Source organism: Mauremys mutica, chromosome 20, assembly GCF_020497125.1.
Source record: "Mauremys mutica isolate MM-2020 ecotype Southern chromosome 20, ASM2049712v1, whole genome shotgun sequence".
Lineage (NCBI taxonomy): Eukaryota > Metazoa > Chordata > Testudines > Geoemydidae > Mauremys > Mauremys mutica.
The window spans coordinates 5,966,453-5,984,887 of NC_059091.1; the positions used below are offsets into that span (position 1 = coordinate 5,966,453).

Here is an 18,435-nt window from a genome sequence, read left to right on the forward strand (position 1 = left end):
CTTTTTTTTGAGATGGGGCAACCACATCTGCCCGCAGTATTCAAGATGTGGACGTATCATGGGTTTATATAGAGGCAGTATGATATTTTCTGTCTTACTATCTATCCCTCTCTTAATGATTCCCAAATTCTGTTTGCTTTGTTGACTGCTACTGCACATTGAGTGGATGTTTTCAGAGAACTATCCACAGTGACTCCAAACTCTCTTTCGTGAGTGGTAACAGCTAATTTAGACCCCATCATTTGATATGTATGGTTGGGATTATGTTTTCCAATGTGCATTACTTTGCATTTATTAATATTAAATTTCATCTGCCATTTCGTTGCCCAGTAACCCAGTTTTGTGAGATCCTTTTGTAGCTCTTTGCAGTCTGCTTGGGACTTAACAGATTCTAGCTGTTGCGGTTGTAAATATAACTTTGAAAATGTGAACAGGGTGTATGCTGCCGCAATGATGTCTGCTTGAGTTTGCATACAGCCTGAAACAATAGCACTGGATGGCCTGATTCGGGTAATTGAGCTGTTAACCCTGAAACCTAATGATGGTCAATTGCCAATGCTATTCCTTTTTGCAGAAATACCCAGGGTTACAATCCCTCTCCAAGTTTGGCCTGCAGGGCCTCCTGGCTGAGGCATCTCCCTGGGCTGCCCAGAATCCCCCTCGCTCTCCCCAGCTCCACACTGCCTCAGCCTGGCTGCTGCTGCTCTGCCTTCAGCTTCCTGGGCTGCTTCTCTGGCTCTGGTTGCTGCAGGTCTGCTCTCTCTGGGCTGTGCTCTGGCTTTTGGCCTGCAGCCCTGCTCCCCAGCTCAGCCTGGTGCTCCTGCTCTCTCCTTAGCTCGGCCCCACTCTGTCCAACTCAGGCAATTCCAGCTCACACAAGGACGGGACCCCCCGGCCTCCTGACTCCCTGATTAGCCTGGCCCCTGTCAATCAGGCTGAGCTGGAGCATTGGCCTCTCCCCATTGTTCCTGGGGACGGTCAGTCTCAGGCTCCTGATTTCCCATGGACTCTTCCCCTTTTAGTGCTGGGAGCTTGCCAATTAAAACGCCCCAGTCCCCTTACCCATAGACCGCGGGAACCGCCTGGTATCTATTGCTCTGTCCCTCACCTCCAAAGCCATGAGGCAAATCCATCTTTGCACGAGTGCTTGCGACACTCGCCTTTCCTGCAAGCATCACCTTTTCTCGCAACAGGAAGGGAAGGAGCGTGTGAGTAGCGGAGTGGGGACACCGTGCTGTGGAGTTGCAAACGGTCTGTCCAATATTCCTTTTCTGGTGGCTCCTCATCGAAGGCCGGAAGGGATGTTTGAACTACCTGCAGGAAAAAATCCTTGAATGGTAGAGTTAGTGCAAACTCTCCCCCCGCACTCCCCCTCATTGATTCGATTCATTTCTCAGCCACCCTGGGGGGAAATCCTGTATAATTCCCCTTTCACCATGGGAAACTGAGGCACTAAGACTGTCGTATGGCCCACTCTGCTCCCAGCTGGGAATCGCCCTGCTGTAACCACTAGACAAACTGGCCCCGTTTTCAGTTTGGAGCTGAGCCTCCCACAACTAACGTGAGACCAACTGGAGTTTTCAGGGCCGCGCAGGAAGCATGTTAAAGTGACCCAGGGGAATTAGACTAACACCTCCCACGGGGCCACAGCGGGGCTCTGTCCCCCTGAGAGCTCCAGCCTCTTGTCAGATGTGGGCTTTGTCCTTCCTATGTTAGGAGTCGCTGTCCAGTAGGAACCCAGCCTCTCTGGCGCTAGCAGAACTGGCAGGACAGCCTCTGGCTGTCTCATCTGCTTGGATAGCTGCAGTGTATGTGGCCATGGAGCGGGCATTGCTCAGAGAGCCGGATGAGCCGGCTTCTGTTCCAGGGTTTGCTGCTGACCTGCTTAGTGCCCCTGGGCTTCCCCACCGTCAGCCTGCGAGCTCCAGGGCTGGGATTGTCTCTCACCCGGTGCCTGTCTCTATTGGCACCTCAGAACCTGAGTGATGATGGTGCTTTACCCAGGCCGGGGGTGGGGGATTTGCAGATGCAGCATTGCCCATGCTCTAGACTCCAAGGTCCTGCTGGTCTCTGTGCAACAGCCGGGGGTCCCGGACCGGTGCTGGGCAGTGGGAAGGGAAGACAGGGTGCTGCTGACGGCATGGGGAACCGTGCTGCCTCTGTCAGACCCCTGCTTTGCAGACATGCAGCTGCCTTCTCCCAGTTCTATTAGCATCCAAGTGAGATCAGGGCCCTCTTGGGCCGGACGCAGCACAGACACAGAGCGAGGGCCAGGCCCTGCCTCTAAAGGCGCCTATGGGCTAAACAGCACCAGCAATGGGAGCATCCTCCTGCTGGCCATGTTCATCTCATTGTTACCTTCGATCCTCCTACATGTTGTCTCTTGTCCTTTTCTGTTTGTAAGTGCCCCAGGGCTGCCTTGTTCGTACAGCCCCTGGCACAATGGTAATCTGAATAATAACTAATGAGCTGGTTAACACAGCATCAGCTGTGGGCAAGGTGCTTTGTCACTCCGTGCCTCAGTTTCCCCTCTTAGCTGGTGAGCTCTCTGGGGTAGGACTCAGCTTTTTGTTCTGTTTGTAAAGCGCCTAGCGCAATGCAGGGCTGGCCCAGCGCTAGGGTTCAGAGTTGCCACTGCAGTGCAAATAATATTTGTTAGCCCTGTTTTATCACTGGGAAGCTGAGGCGCGGGGAGGTCAAATAACACGTCTGAGGAGCCTGGGAATTGAACCTAGGTATCCTGAATCACAGCCAGTGTCTTAACCACAGGGCTACCCCCCACTCTTGGTTTCCCTTGGCCGGTTGCTGCTCCCTTTACATTCTAACTCAAACATGCCTGTGATTAGCAATTCAGAAGCTCCCCCAGCCCGTCCCAGATGCTGAAAGCCCTCCTTTGTTCTGCTGTGACTCACATCTGTGTACACATGTGCGGCCACATCTCTGCAAGCACAGGATGCGGCGATTGAGATGCTCTCTTGGGACTGTCTGTGTTGGCAGCTGTTGGCCTTGCTGTAAAGGTGGCTTGCAATGGAAGAAAATGGCTTTATGTCCCCCTTTTTTTGCTGCTGCTTTATTAGGTGTATTAGGGTAGCACCGAGAAACCCCGTCCAAGATCCAGGCTCCATTGTGCTAGGCACTGTACAAACACAGGGGCCTGGTGTTCATCAGGGTAAAGGGAGGGGGGTGGGTGTGAATCCTAGTATAGACAAGGCACGTAGCAGCTTTGATTAGAACCTCGTGACATTTTTCAGCTAAATTTTTTTTTTCTGAAACAAATGCAGATTCAGGTCCACCAAAATGTGTTTTGCAAATTTGTGTTGCTTTCAGCACGTTATTTCAGTCCAAAAAAACCCCCAACCAAACCAAATCAGTCCCCTCACAAAATCCACAAAGGAGCCGAACATGTGTCTGAAACGACTTTCCCTTTCAAAATTTCCTTCCATTTTATTTTTGAAAAAACGACAACCATTTTTGAAAAGCGTCAAAATGCAAAATGAAGTGTGAAAATGTTTTGACTTTTCAGTTGGCCAAAAATTTCCAGGGCAATTTTCATTTTGGGGTTGATCTGAAACAATTTTTTTTCCCCCTTCAATTTCTCGGAACTGCCCATGAACCAAAAAACCCCGTTCCTCCCACAGCTCTAGTTTTGACACCTACTGGCTGGTCAAGGCCAATTCTAGACCCCTCCCTGGCACTGGAATGAACAGAGCATAGGGCTGGTGAAGGAGGAACGGTGAAAAAGTGTGCGGAGGTGGGGGGGATGTTCCAGTGTAGAATCATTGGGGATGGGAATCAGTGTAGGGACAGCAAGGCTGATAGTCACATCGTTAGAAGCAAGAAGTCAAAATTGTTAGAGCCGATCAAACTTTTCCATCAAAAATGAGAAACTGGGTTTCCAAGTCAAAGACGCTTTTCACGGGAAATGGCTGCTTGCCTCAAACTGTCGCTTTCTGGCCAATAACTGCAAAGTTTTGGCTAAAGCCCAAAGTTTGTTTCAAGTTTTGGTCAAAATTTGTCTGTTTTTTCCAATAAAAAATGGAAACCTGTCTTCTGAAAATGCCCACAGACGCGACAAATGGTTGGTTTTCATTGCAACTTTGCTGTTGGGAGCAGGGAAATGTTTTTCATCGGGCGCTGGCAGCTTGATTTAGCTGCAGCGCCGGCTGGAGGGCTCTGAGAGCGGGTGACCCTGTCAGTGAGGCAGGACCGACCCTGGGGGCAAGCGCATTCCAGGCTTATCCACGTGAAGCATCCTCTTGCCAGTGCGATCCTTGGGATGGGTTGATCACATCTGACTCCTGGCACAAAGCCGGCAGGGCTTATGGGAGAAGCGTCACCACGATTCAGGCATGTGACTTTCCCCGCACCCCGGTTTGAGCTGGTGCTAATAAAGTTCACTCCTGCAGCTGCCTGAGGCTCGTGGGATGGACAAACCAGACACAACAGATTGCAAAATGGGCAGCTCCACCCCCCAGACCATCTATCAAGGGAGGGTGATGCCCCAGGGGAATCCTCTAGCTATGTTAAGTACATAAGATCTGCCATGCTGGGTCAGGCCAATGGTCCATCTAGCCCCGTAACCTGTCACTGACAGTGGCCAGTGTACCTGAGCATCACGGAGAGTGTACAGGACAGGGAAATTTGGCAGAGATCCACCCCGTCTTCCTCTCCCGGCTTCTGGCAATCAGAGGATTAGGATCCCCCTTTTTAGCAGGAGTGACTCCAGGCCCCAGCATGCCAAGCGCGTGCTTAGGGCGGCAAGGCACAGGGGGCGCTCTGCCGGTTGCCGCAAGGGTAGCAGACAGGCTGCCTTCGGCGGCATGCCTGTAGAGGGTCCGCTGGTCCCGTGGCTTCGGCGGACCTCCCGCAGGTGTCCCTGCGGAGGGTCCGCTGGTCCCACGGCTTCAGCGGACCTCCCGCAGTCTGCGGGATTCAAAGCGCGGGTGCACCAGGGATTTACATGGTGATATTTTCTATCTCTTTCCCTAATAGTTCCTAACATACTGTTAACTGCTCCTGCTGCGCTTCAGTAGCACCGGGGCAGCTCACGATCTTTCATAGCATTGTTCTCAGGCTCCCGCCGTGAGGTAGGGCAGTGCTGTTACCCTGGGGAAGCGAGGCACAGGCTGTATCTACAGCAGTGCCGCCAGCCACACAGGTCCTCACCCAGGGTTCCTGGTGGGCACGCACAGCTCCCCATACTGCAGCTTCACCTCTTTAGTACTTGCACGAGCTAGATTTACATCCTGTGACGGGCGGGGTAGACATATCCCAAATCACACGGGCCGCCTGGAGCAGAGCAACCTGGGTCTCCTAAATCTTAAACTGCCATCCTGCAGTCAACCTACAGCCTTGGAGGCAGGGGGCGGGAGCTCTTTGGAAGATCATGATCAGATACTGTGGAGGGAGACCCCATCGCTAAAGTAGCTCATCCCTGGCCCGTTCCCGGCTTTGCAGATCAGGGCCAAGCCCCCTGACCTGCCAGCAGAAGCAGGTTGGGAGCCGGTGCAGGGAGCTAGATGCTGAGGGCTGATTTTTATCCTGACGCCGTTCCAAGCCCTTCCAGTCCTGAGTTCCTCCGAGACGCTTCGGGGCCTGCGGGATATTGAGTTTCTGTCTCTGTTATTAAAATGCCCCGGGATCCATTCACCACTAACTGCGCGTAACTCCCTAGAGCTACCAGCTGGAATGCAAGGCAGGGGCAGGCGCTGCAGCCTTGCCAAATGCACGGGCCTCTGTGACAAAGTGGGAATGTTCCTAATGTTTTCTCTGAATACTGTGTGGGTGCCTCAGTTTCCCCTATGGAATGGGCGACAGGGGATGGATCACTTGCTGATTCCCTGTTCTGTTCATTCCCTCCAGGGCACTTGGCATTGGCCACTGTCGGGAGCCGGGACACTGGGCTAGAAGGACCTTTGGTCTGACCCAATCTGGCCGTTCTTATGAGACTCCTTAGAAAGAAGGAAGGAGTTCATCTGGGGAGTGGCAGGGGGCGGTTGGCTGGTTCCGAGCTTCTCCCGCAGAGACATTAAACCCCAGCCCTTGGTTAATTCTCTCTCTTTATGGCACCAGCTAATGTGATCAAGGGACATTGCAGGGGTGGGGGGTTAGAGGATTCCATGGAGGGGCTTAAAAGGGGCTTTTGCTGACATTGATTTCAGCTGCTCCTTTGCCCTTGTTCCTAATGAATTAATCCCGGCCAGGCCAGGACGAGGGAGCAGCTGACAGAACCCAGGTACAATGACGCAGAAAGGATTCCCGCGCTGTGCTCTGCTTGCTGAAGATAAGCTCCCACCGTTGCAGCTGGGACAGGCCCCCAGCCTACGGTACTCAAGGCACGAAGCATTTTGGCAGGAGCTAGAAGGCTGGGCCACTGCATTAATGGCCCATCGGCCCATCCACTGGGCATGATGTCACGACGGCAAAGTGAATCAACGAGGCCGATTCCAGCTGGGAAGAGTCCGCCGCAGCCTCGGAAGTGAAGGAAGAAGTCCCCAGGTGTGACGAAGTGGGACTGTTCTTAATGTTGCCTCTGAATACTGTGTGGGTGCCTCAGTTTCCCCATGGCATTTCTCCAGCAGGCATAAATGGCCGACACTCTGTCTCCCGGCAACAAATGGCCGGGGCCCTTGCCCCTTGCAAGGGGATGGCTAAAGCTGAACAAAGAGATCAGGTGACCTCCTGGCCCAGGAAAGAGACAAAGGCCAGGAAGGAGGGGCTGGAGGGGGTTTCAGTTGGGAGCTGGTTGGGGATGAGGGGTGAGTGCAGACGGGGTTGTCTGGCTCGCTGGGTCCCAGAATGGACCCAGCTGAGGGGTCCCGTGCTCTGTACCTACAAGCTCTGTTTTAGACCCTGTTCCTGTCATCTAATGAAGCTCTGTTTTGCTGGCTGGCTAAGAGTCACGTCTGCCTGCGAAGTTGGGGGTGCAGGACCCTCTGGCTTCCCCAGGACCCAGCCTGGGTGGACTCGCTGGGGGAAGCGCACGGAGGGGGGTATGCTGAATGTTCCAAGGAGAGACCCAGGAGGTGAAGCCGTGGGAGCTTCTTGCCCTGAAGACAGTCTGCTCCAAGGGAGAGGAGGCTCCCCAGACTCCTGCCTGGCTTTGTGGGGAGCAGTTCCAGAGCATCGCCCGGGGACTCCGTGACACCAGGTTGCCCAGGTGGCAGGAGAACTCCCCCCCCTTTGGGGATGCCGGCCTGCCCGCCCACACCCCAGAGCCCCGAGCGTGGTGTCCCCCCCCCCCACCGCGACTGGAGGAGCCCCAGCCCTCCCCAGCACCGGGCCGGCCCCAGCTCCGGGCCGAGCCACCGCCCCACCCCAGCCGTCCACAGGGTCTGACATGGGCCGGGGATCTAACGCCTCAGAGAGAGGCGAAGCGCCTGGCAGGGAAGAATCAGGCGGTTTGTTTTGAAACAACCTCCATATCTGGCAGCCGAGAACTGTGCTATTTTTAAGGCTGAACTCTGGCTAACCTTGAACCTGACCCCTTCCACCCAACCACGCAGGCTCCCGGCCCCTCCCCGCCTGCCACAGCCCCGGGCTCGGGGTGATTTCAGCAGGGCCGAAAGGGGGACGCTGTGTCGTCTTGTTTTGCTGGGACTGATCTCCCCACATTCCCCCCTCCCTCCCCGCCCCCACCGCTTCAATGAAACTAAGCAGCCGGAGGCTGGAATTCGGTGATGGTTTCCCATCCGTATTAGCAGCCTCTGCCCAGCGAATGGCTGATCCCAGTCATCGAATCGGGCGACGCTTCCGCCCCCGGCAACGCTCGGCTTGGGACGATGCCTCTCTCCCATTCCTGGGAGCTGGGCGCCGTTCAGATCGTCTCTTCCCGCGGCCTCGGAAGTGAGACCCAGAGGCGAGCACCGAGGAACCTTACTGAAATCAGGGGCCGGGGTGTTGTACGGATCCTGGGGGATTTGTGTGCACCAGGGAAATGCCCACCCGTGTAACTGGGATATTAACACAGGCTTGATTTCCCCGGACGAGGCCTGAGTGAGAAGCAGCCCCTGAGCCCTGAAGGGGCCGTGAATGGCTCAAGGTCACAGAGCAGGTTGCAAGCAGAGCAGTGATTGGAACCCAGGTGTCCTGACCTGGTACCTGAGCCACCAGCCAATGCTGCCCCCTTCTGCTGAAGACCCATCTTGTGAGGGCAGAGATGACGGACAGAAACTCCTCAGCCCCACACCCCGGGGCTCTGGTTGTTTCCCCCTTGCGCGGGTTTGGGGAGGCGGGTTAACCGTGCATGTGCGACCCAGCAGCGGTGGCTTCAGAGTTAGGGATCAGCTGGGAAAGGAAACCCGGGGAAAACGGGTCCCAAAGGAGTCCCTGAGAGACAGCCGAGGCCGCGTCGGGAATGAACGTAGAGTCTAGGGCCAGATGCGCTGCTGCAGCAGAGCGGCTGAAATCCCCGGCAGATCTTACAGCAAAGAATCGGGTTGCAGAACGGGCCCGTCTTGCCCTGGAATATCTTCTCCAGAGGGCTCTGCCCTTCCGGCCCCAGCCCCCGGCCAGTGCTCCCAGTTCAGTCCTGGGAGTGATCGCTGGACCCCACCCTCTGCCCTTTGATCACGGGAGCACCCAGGGGCACAAGATACAAAGAACTCGCAGTCTGACCAGGCAAGACGGATACAGGGTGGGAGGGGGACTAGGGGCCCAGAGAGAAGTGTGTGGGGCGGGGCGGGGAATAGCCCCATTAGGGCGGGGAATAGCCCCCATGTCTCCTGATCGAAAGCATCAGCCATGAGGCCACTGCCTAAAGCCACGCACGTCCCGTCCCCGTCCCCCCCCCCCCCCCCCCCGCCTCCTGGCCGTAACCCAGCCCCGTCACAGCCGCGCTGCCTAGTGGGACTCGGCTTCCTCACGGCAGCGGGAAGGAATTTGTCGCCCGCCTGCTCTGGGATGCTCCGTGTCAGACACTGGTCCCTCACATCGGGGCAACGGTTCTGACCCCCTGACCCTTAGGGACGGGGCAGGGAAGCCGGGACCCCGCAAGCTGCAACGGTGGTGCTGCTGGGACGCCGGCCCCCGCCCCCAGCCCACATCTTCCCCGTGCAAGAGACTAAATCCACCTTCATCCCAGCCCTGGCTCCATCCGTGCACAGCTGCTCCAGTGCCCCACCCCCCAGGCACAGCACGGAGGGACACTTCCACACACCAGGCCAGGACTCCTGGGTTCTCGCCCAGGCTCTGTCGCCAGGAGGCCTCAGACAAGCCCCTTCCCCTCTGCTGACCCATGTGGGTGGAAAGCTCCATCAAGCCCTTGGCATCATTATCAGTTAATTAACGAGCCGGCAGAGGCCCCTACCCACACCTACGACCTTGGGGGGGGGCTCTAAAACTAGAGCCCCCCTCCCGCCAGCTCTCCCAGACCTGCAGCTTGTGTGGTGGCACAGGGGCGGGGCGGATGCCTTGTTCCTCCACTTCTCTCCTTATCTGATCTGCTTCCTGGCCATGTGGAGGGGCTGGGAGAGATGGCAAGGGGTGGGCGGGTGAGTGGGAAGCAAAGTCATTCCTCCTCTTGGGAGCTGGGCTGAGGGTCTGCAGCCCCAGAGCCGGAAGGCTGGAAGGAAATAGACGCGCACACACAGATATATATACACACACAGAGCACATATATCTATTTGCTCTGGAGGGGTTTCAGAGCAGGAACATGTTTTCAATTAGCCACTTCCACGGCTTGGAAATCCTGCACTGAAACGAGGATCCCTTCACCCTTCAAATCTACACCCACCCCCCAACCCCTCTCCGCACATCATTAGCCCCAAAGGTTAAGACCCCTTCCCCGTCCGCTCCTGGCCTGGCTGCATCTCGGAGATCTTCCGTCTCCACCTGTTGACGGGCTCGCAGCTCGCCCTGGCACGGCCGACTTTGCTTTGGCACCGGACGAAATATTATTAAGCGACTGTGTGTCAGAGCAGGAGGGGGGGGGAGCAGGGCAGGAGGTGGAGTTTTCAAGGCAGTTTCAAAGAGCCAGAGGAAGAAAACAGCAGCGTAGACAGAGGAAAAGCCGGAGGGAGCGGTGGGGACCTCATGGGCTGGGGCAGTGGCTCCGAGTGCTGGGGACACGACTGCTGCCAGCCACCCCGGGGGAGCAAAGGCAGCAGAACAAGAATGCAACTGACCAAGGTGTGTTACCAAAATCTGCGCAGCAAGGGGGGGGGGGGAGGGAAGGGTCAGATCATGTGACGAACGGCTTTGGGGAGGGAGGAAGCGCTGCGGGGGGGTGGGGGAGACGCGCGTGTGGCTGCGGGGGGTTCGCCGTCGGGGGATGGGCGCCGTTGTTTTGCAAAAGGTGACGCGATCTAGCGGGTTAAATGGGAAACAGGAGCCGGGAACTCCCCGGATTGGCCTCCGATTCCCAGCATGAGTCACTTCCCCTACGGTCCCTTCCCCCAGTCTGCACAGTGAGGGTCCCAGCTCAGAACCCCCCCCTCCAACAGCTCCAGAGGAGAGGGGACCCAGGGACCGTGGCAATGGAGCAGAGCAGGGCCCAGCCGGTCCTGTGGCCAGCACCAGCTGATTCAAAGGCAGGGGCAGCCCTCCCCCGTATGGACAATTATGCAATCAACATTGCACCAGGGAAGAGCCTTCCTGACCCCCTGGGACTGGCATGTGCCCTGAATTAAATCCGTGGATTTACATCCTTGCTAATAACAAATACCAACTAGGACCAGCGCATGTTCCCCCACAAACAGCCAATCCTTTTTTTTTAACCCTAAAGTCCCAGCCATTTCATGAGGCGGTGAGTTCCGCAGGCAGATTAGGATGGAAGGATGCGCTGGCCAACGTTCGGAGGACAAGAAGTGCTGAGTGTGTTCAAAGAGGAGAGGGCCTTGCTTTCCTCCCGCCTCCTGGGCTGCCAGAGGGGTTTGAGCCACCCCTCCCATGGACCACACGTTGCGGGGGTGCCGCCGCAGCGAGGAGGCAGCTGTGTCAGGGCTCCCCATTTCACCCGACGTGATGGGTTTAAGCGCCAAGCTGCGGCAGGGAGGTGAGAGCGCTGCTGAACCGGGGACTTTTCCAGCTGGGAAAATAAAGCCCCTTTCTGTGCTCTTTGCATGTTCCCCAGGCATGGGGCCTACCCAGGGTTTGTGTTCCCCTGCCTGCATATTTTAATTCCTCCCTAGGCTGGGAGCTCTCGCTTTCCCTTTCTCCAAGCCTCTTTCTCTGGCCTTCTTGGCGCCCTCTGATTCGGAGGACGTTCTTTGCATTTTTTGAGGTTAAAACCTGATTTGAGGGGATTTTGTGTGTGTGTGTTTGTGTTTGGCCAGAGCAAGGGGAGCAGAGTGCACCGGGGTGAGATCCGGTCGGGGATCCTCACAGATGTCTAATTCACGGGGGCGGAGGGGGAGGGGCCAGGGGTCGCTGATGGAGGGGGTCTGGAGATGGAGCGTGGAGGGAAGTGTGGACTCCAGGGCTGGTGGAACAAGTAGCTGCTAGGAATCTACTCTGCTGGCAGGAAGCTACTGGAATTCAGCAGGACCAGCTGATGGAATCAACGGGCCAGAACTGCCCCTGGAGATGACGGGGAAGCAGCGTGGTCTAGCAAAGACGGTGTGACATATTGGCTAGGGCATTGCACTAGGTGTCGAAACCCTCTGGGTTCTCTTCCGAGCTTCGCCCCTGATGTTAGATGAGTGGCTTCCCGGCTCTGATTGCCTCAGTTTCCCCTCTTTGGGGCAGGCACTGCTTGGTGGGCTGTGATCTCTGTTGAGCGGAATGCAAATCGCAAGTGGACGGTGCTTGGTTTTACGCAGAAAGTTAGTGACTAGATTTGCCGTCTGCAGACGGACCACGGAGCCTGGGGTATATGGACGGGAGATCCCTCAGTATAGCTAAAAATGTCACTTATCTGAGCACAGCTGCTGGGTGGAACACGAGTTGCAACAATGCGTCATTTCATCTCTTCTAAGCCAATAGAAACAGCAGCTGCCTGGGGTTTTAATGAAGTCACAACCCTTCAGGGACTGTGTCTGTGGGGCCCTGATCTTGTCCCCAGGGCCTCCGCCATACAAATCACTACCAGCAGCTTGTTCTCCCATCGCAGGGAGCTGGAAGGCAGGAGCTTGTGCGGGTAGAAGCAGCGGCTCGGATGCCCAGGGAGCAGGCCGACCCGATCAGCAGGGAGTGGCTTTGCAGAGTCACCTTCTGCAGGAGGGAAAGTTTGCAGGAGAATTTCAAAGGCCTTGTTTGTACTTGGGACTCAGCCATCAGAGGCCAGGAACCGACGCAGCAGACAATGGATCTCGCCAGCTGCACGGGGTTAGCCGCACCAGGGCAAGCCGTGGCTTGGTCTGCGTCGGGATCTGTCACACCCCATCCCTTACTGAGCACTTCCTGCAGCAGAGCCCTCCACAGGCCGTAAGGCGGGGCAGTACCATTAGCCCCATTGCACAAAGGGGGAAACTGAGGCACGGCAAAGTGACTTGCCCAAGGGCACACAAGAAGTCTGCGGCAGAGCAGGGAATGGCACCTGGGTCGCCCGTGTGGATGGCTGGTGCCCAGCCATACCACCTGCCCACGCTGGCTGCTGGCCATTGCCTGAACTGGGCTAATCCCCAGTCTAGACGTGGATTTCGGGGGCAGCCTGGGGTGTGTGCGTCACACCCAGGTGAGGTCTCCCAAAGCCCTGTTATCGTGGCGTAGCCCCTGGCCATTTGATTTCATCTCACAGCAGACTTTGTCTAGCTGCCAGGCGGAAAAGATCTCACGGATGTCGCAGCAGTCGTAGGGTAAGGCTGGCTGGCTAGGTGCTTTCCACGGGCCCATCACCACGGCATCTGGGCGTTTTACAATCACGCATGGATTTTATCTTCACAATCTACCCTGCGAGTAGGACAGGACCATCGCCCCATTTAGAAACTGAGGCTCGGACAGGGGAAGAGAGCGATCTTGAGATTTTTCCAAAAGCCTGGCAGATAGAGCCCTAGGCTGGGACTCAGGAGACCCAGGTTCTACTCCTGGCTCTGCCAGCGACTCTGGGCAAGCTACTTTGCCACTCCGTGCCTCAGTTTCCCCCCTCTGAAGAAATGGACAGTAATTCTCTTTGCGCTCCCCTCCCACCGACCCCCAGAAAGGCATAGAGACCCTCAGCTGCGAGAGGCTCTCCATGCAAAGCAGCGTCGTCCCATCCCCGGCCCTGTCCTGCCCACCTCCAGCTCCCTTCCCAACCCTCCCCCCCTCCTAGCTTGCTCCCAGGCATCACCCTGCCCCTCATCATCCCCGCAATGCCCCTGCCCCATTTCCACCCTCAGGCCCCCTGCTCCATTCCCAGCTCCTGCCGATCCCACATGGAAGCGTGTGCCTGGGGGGGTGAACCCAGCCGGGCGCCTGTGCCCACCCTGCAGTGAGCCAGGCCGGGCACAGCGGCTGCTCTGACAACCCTGTTGCTCCGGCCTGGCGCTGCCAGAACGTCCTGGAGCCGTGCCACAGGCCTGGCAAAGCCAGGAGCCCCTGCTCAGGTTACTGATCCCAGCCGTCCCCTTCCTCTGCCCCTTGCCCCCCACCCAACCCTTCGGCACAGCCGCACCGAGCTGGCAGGCCGGCCCGTCCTAGCCGCGTGGGCAGCGGAGTGAGGGGAGCCGGCAGGGACCCTCGTGAGTCGGACTCCACAGGCGGCTGCACTGACACGGCTGGCAAAGGGTTAATTAAGGACATCCCCCCCCCCCCGCCGCCAGTGCCCCCAGGCTCTCCGTACAGGAGCAGAGAGGAGACTGGTTAGGAACTGGTACCCGGGGACAAGGGCACAGTGGGCAGATCCAGGGGCACCAGGCTAGCCCAGCCTCTGGGGCAGGTTGCACCTAGTGCGGATGCCGGGACCGGTGGCCCTGGCTGGCCCCTTCACCGAGGCGGGTTACAGCGGCTGGGGCGGGGGGGGGGTTAGAGCTTTTCCCCTGCCAACCAAGCTGCCGTGAACCCCACGCTCTCGCTCCACAAGCCCCTCATCCAGCCCTGCCCCCTGTGTGCCCAGCTGGCATAGAGGGCAGAGTCTGGGCAGAGACCCTCCCCCCAGCTGGAGAATGGGGGTGGGGAGTCACCAGCCCGGGCCCACTACCATACCCCTAAGTCTCAGTGGGCCAGTTAGGACCCAACTGAGACCCAGCAAACTCATCTCATGTCACCCCCACCCCCTCCAATGTTCCCAGCCTGCAGCACAGACTCAGGGCACTGGGCTGCCAGGGAGCTGAGCCCCGGGCATGGATCTGTCTCTGTCTGCACTTCCCCAGCTGGGAACATGAATGGGGAGAGGGTGGAGAAACCCCTTCCTAAGCCGGCCTCAATCCCTGGCGCCCCTGTCCTGCTCTCGGGCACTGCAGCCCCCTGGGCATGGATCCTAACCCCCCCAGGCCCGGGGGAAGCTGGATCCAGGCCTGAATCCCAGCAGCCAGCACAGAAAGCCTGGCCCCGCTCCAGCTCTGATAACAGCCTTCCCCTCCTCGGAGCAGGAACGTTACCCTGACAGGGAGCCTGGCGTGATGGAGTGACAGTGGCCAGGACACCGGATGCAGGCAGCTCAGCCAGGCCCTGCTCAGAGAGGGGGTTGGCCCTGGCAGGGCTAATTGCCTGTGACGAGCCCATGAAGGAGGCTGGGATCGGCAGCCAATTCCCGCCCTCCCCCTCCCGTTTCCTTTCCTCTGATATTTAGCCCCAAGGGAACTGCTGCCAAGATAATAAATATGTTCAAAAATCCCCCTGAATTGGCAACAGGCCCTGCTCGATCACAGCCGCACAACAGAGACCGGGGCCCTGGCGTACCGGAGGCTGCACAGCCCCAGCCCCAGCCGGTGAGTGGGGAAACTGAGGCACAGAGCAAGGCAGGGCCTTGTCCAAGGTCATGCTCTGGGGCTGTGGCAGACCCAAGCCCAGAGCCCACATCTCCCCCGGCCTACTCCAGCGCTCTGCCCACTGCACCACGCTGTCTTCCCCTCTGCTTGGCCGTTGCGCACATCTCTGGGCCCCTTCCGAAGACGTGGCCTCCTGAATGGCAGGTTGGCAGCCTCTGGTTCCCGCCACCGCTCGCCAAGCGCTTTGCGAACAGGCAGCCCCGCCCCGCCTTAGGGAGGGGTGGACGCTAAGGCCCAAGGACCTGGCCGAGGTCACACAGTGAGGCATTTGCAGAACATCAGAATCCTGAACATCCAGCGTCCCCCGCTCCAATCACTAGGCCCAACTCCCCTCCTCGACCTGGGTTGAGAACCCAGGAGTCCTGACTTCCAGCTCCCCTGCTCTAATCACTAGACCTCTCTGCCCTCCTAGAGCTGGGATGAGAACCCAGGAATCCTGACTTCCAGCTCCCCTGCTCTAATCACTAGACCTCTCTGCCCTCCTAGAGCTGGGATGAGAACCCAGGCGTCCTGACTTCCAGCCCCCCTGCTCTAATCACTAGACCTCTCTGCCCTCCTAGAGCTGGGATGAGAACCCAGGAGTCCTGATCCCCAGCCCCCTGGTCCAATCACTAGACCCCCGCTCAGAGCCAGGAATAGAACCCAGGCGTCCTGATCCCCCACCCCCTGCTCTCCTCCCTAAAGCCCACTCCTCAGTACCAAACCTGGTGAGACGCAAACAGCTGATGTGCTCTGATGCTGTTCGTTCACCTTCGGGGCAGCAGACCCAGGCGGGGTTTGTTTCACGCTCTCTCCCGGGTAGCAGCCCCTGGTGAGAAAGGCAGGTCCGTAGACTGTCAGCTCTTTGGGGCAGGGGCTATGTTTGTGCAGCCCCTGGCGCCCTGGGGTCTTAGGACGAGATGGGGGGGTGCCGAAAATCCGAATAATAATAATAAAACTGCCAGCTGCATCTCGCCCCGTGCAGTTTAGTGCCTGCCCACAAGGTGGCGCCCCGTGACCTGCGCACAGAGCCCAGGGGCGGATGGCACAGAATTTGCTTCCCGGTGGACTTGCACCGGTGATGCCCGGGCGAGCCTGGCTCCAAGCCGTGGAGGTCACAGGAAGCCGGCAGAGTTCCTCCCAAGCCCGGCTCCTGAGCGCTATGGGCCTGGGGAGAGCGGGTCAGGGCCAGGCCGGGCCTGGGAATGGGACGGCGTCTCTGGGGAGGGGGGGCCGAGATTTGGGAGTCAGCAGGCAGAGCGGGGCATGGGCGCAGCTCGAAGGCCAACTCGGGGGCGTTAAAAGGGGGCAGGGGGGCAGCACGGAGCGCCTGGCTGCTCAGGTAACTGCAGCTACCTCTTTGCTAAGAATTATATCAGACCAAGCGACAGTGTGGGCTAGTGGGCAGAGCACTGGGGGTCTATTTCTGGCTCTGTCGGTGACTTGGGCAAATCCCCCTCCCCCCCCCCCGCTCTGTGCCTCAGTTTCCCCTCCCATCCCATTTGGATGGCGAGCCCTTTGGGGGAGGGGCTGGCTATGCAACCCCCAGCGCAAGGGGCCCCTGGCCTCAGCCCATAGTGCAGGTGACGGTGGGTAAAGGGGCGAGGCCCTAAATCTGTTAACAGCCTGGCCCCTCGCGTCCTTCGTTACCGTGCTGCCCCCTAGCTGGGAGCGTCCCGGGGCCGGAAGAGGGCCGGGGTCCCTGCCTCCCCATGGGAACAGAGATTTCATGAAATCTCCCCTGCAGGGAAGAAGCTGCCGTTAGCCCCTTGGTCCAGCGAAGACGCCCTGTTCCCCGGCCAGCCCTGCGGGGGCCGCCCCAGGGAGCTGGGTGGAACGAAAGGAAAACCCGAGGCCGGAGGAACGTCAGAAACATTCCCAGTTCTCGGACTCTCCGGGGCGCGGCCGGGTTTCCAGGGGGCGTCAGACCCCGCTTGGGGCCAGCCACGGGGGTCGGGACGGGACTTAGGTCATGTTTGCACCCGGCCCAGCCCAGCGGGGGGATCCGGGCCATGTGCCGAGCATGGGGCCACCAGCCCCAGGATTCCTTAGGGCCGAGAGGTTGATCCCTCGACATTAACGCTTTCTGCGCCTCGCAAGGGAGGTCCCAGGCCTGAGCTGCGTGAGCCGTTATATTAACGCTCCCTGCGGCTGCTGGGCTGCCTGTGTCCGGGGGCTAATCCCCCCCCCCCTCGCCCTTAGATGATTTCATTTCTGTGGCAGGAAGCCAGCACGCTCAGCCTCCCTGCAAGGAGGGTGGGAAAGGGGGCCGGGACGAGCGGCTGAGGGAGGAGAGGGGGTGTTTTCCTCCGCCGGGGCTGCATTCCGGAGGATTCGCTCCGACCCAGAGGCCCAGGAGTTTCCCCTGAGCAAGATAGCGGCTGGAATAAGACGGAGGAGACGCCGCTGTGTCCGGCCAAGGGGGGACGGCTATGCCCGAGCCAGCCGCTGGGCAGCGAGATTAGCATGAAGGTAGGGACCAGGCAGAGCCCTGGGCCGGCGGGCAGCTGGCAGCCCCGTCATGGGGCAACGGGCTGAGGAGAATGGAGCGATGCTGGTTCTCTAGGCAACCGTGCGGGTCCTGGGCATGGGACATAGGATTTAAGGCCGGATGGGACCACCAGGTCATCAGGTCTGACCTCCTGTGCATCCCCGGCTAGCAAACCCTCTCCCCCCCGCATGCCACACCCCACAGCTGAGTGCAGACATTCCCTGGGGGAGCAGGAGCGGGGGCAGGGGACGCCCCTGGCCCTCTCTGCTGGGGGAGGAGGGGTGTGTCCGATACAAGCAGCTGGTCCTTAGCGTACGGTTTAAATCAACGCAAGAGCTGCAGGGCGCTGGGATTCGGGGGGGAGAAATGGATCCCAGACTCGTCATTAGAGAGAGATGGAGATTGGGGCAATCATTCTTTCTTTCTTTCTTTCTTTCTTTTTCTTTCTTTCTTTCTTTCTTTCTTTCTTTCTTTCTTTCTTTCTTTCTTTCTTTCTCCTGCGCCCCAGTGCTGTATTCACTAGGCCACACGGCCTCCCTATAGTACTGCCAGATCCCGATCCTTGTTATCCCCAGTGTAAATGCAAAGCAATGTGAATGGAGTGACTCCAGATTGACACCGGTCTAACTGAGAAGGACTGAGCTCCAGTTTTATTAGAAAGCAGCGTCACTCAGGGGTTGAACGCTGCCGGCCGCGGCGTAGGGGTTTGCGGTCACTTCCGCTCTTTCTCCACCCGTCCAGCCTCTGTGTTTATTTAATCGGTGCAGCCTCGTCTGCCCCTTCATCGGAAAAGGGAACGGGCCGAATTCGCCACTGGCATAAGCACAGGCAACTCCACTGTTACAGCAGGGAGGCCTCTGAGCCCAGACGTCTCTCTCCCAGACCAGGATGGGCCGGGTTTGCCAGCGGCAGGGCTGGATTTGCCGGTGCCCCGCACGCTGCGCCTCTCTGCAGAGCTGGCGGCTTGTTTTGGAGCCTGGTTGGGAGCTGAGGGCCTGTGAAAATCTAGTCCGGAGTGGTCCGTTCCGTCGCCACGGCTTGCTGGGAGCAGCTGGGCTGTGGCGGCACCGCATGCCTCGGTGAGTGCGAGAGAGCATGTGAGGAGGCGCTGGCGGGTGG

At 58.4% G+C, this 18,435-nt stretch overlaps 1 protein-coding gene across 2 annotated transcripts in view; it reads left to right on the top strand.

Annotated features, from left to right (window-relative positions):
* The first annotated feature begins 9,958 nt into the window (after positions 1-9,958).
* TNS2 (tensin 2) overlaps positions 9,959-18,435 on the top strand; it is a 50,249-nt gene continuing 41,772 nt past the window's right edge. The window contains exon 1 of one of the 2 annotated variants that reach the window (XM_044994601.1): positions 9,959-10,128. In XM_044994601.1, the coding sequence (XP_044850536.1) occupies positions 10,033-10,128 (96 nt within the window). In that variant the 5' untranslated portion in view covers positions 9,959-10,032. Of the gene's footprint in view, positions 10,129-17,146; positions 17,298-18,435 lie in introns of those variants that run through there. The other variant, XM_044994602.1, reaches the window with a different exon arrangement.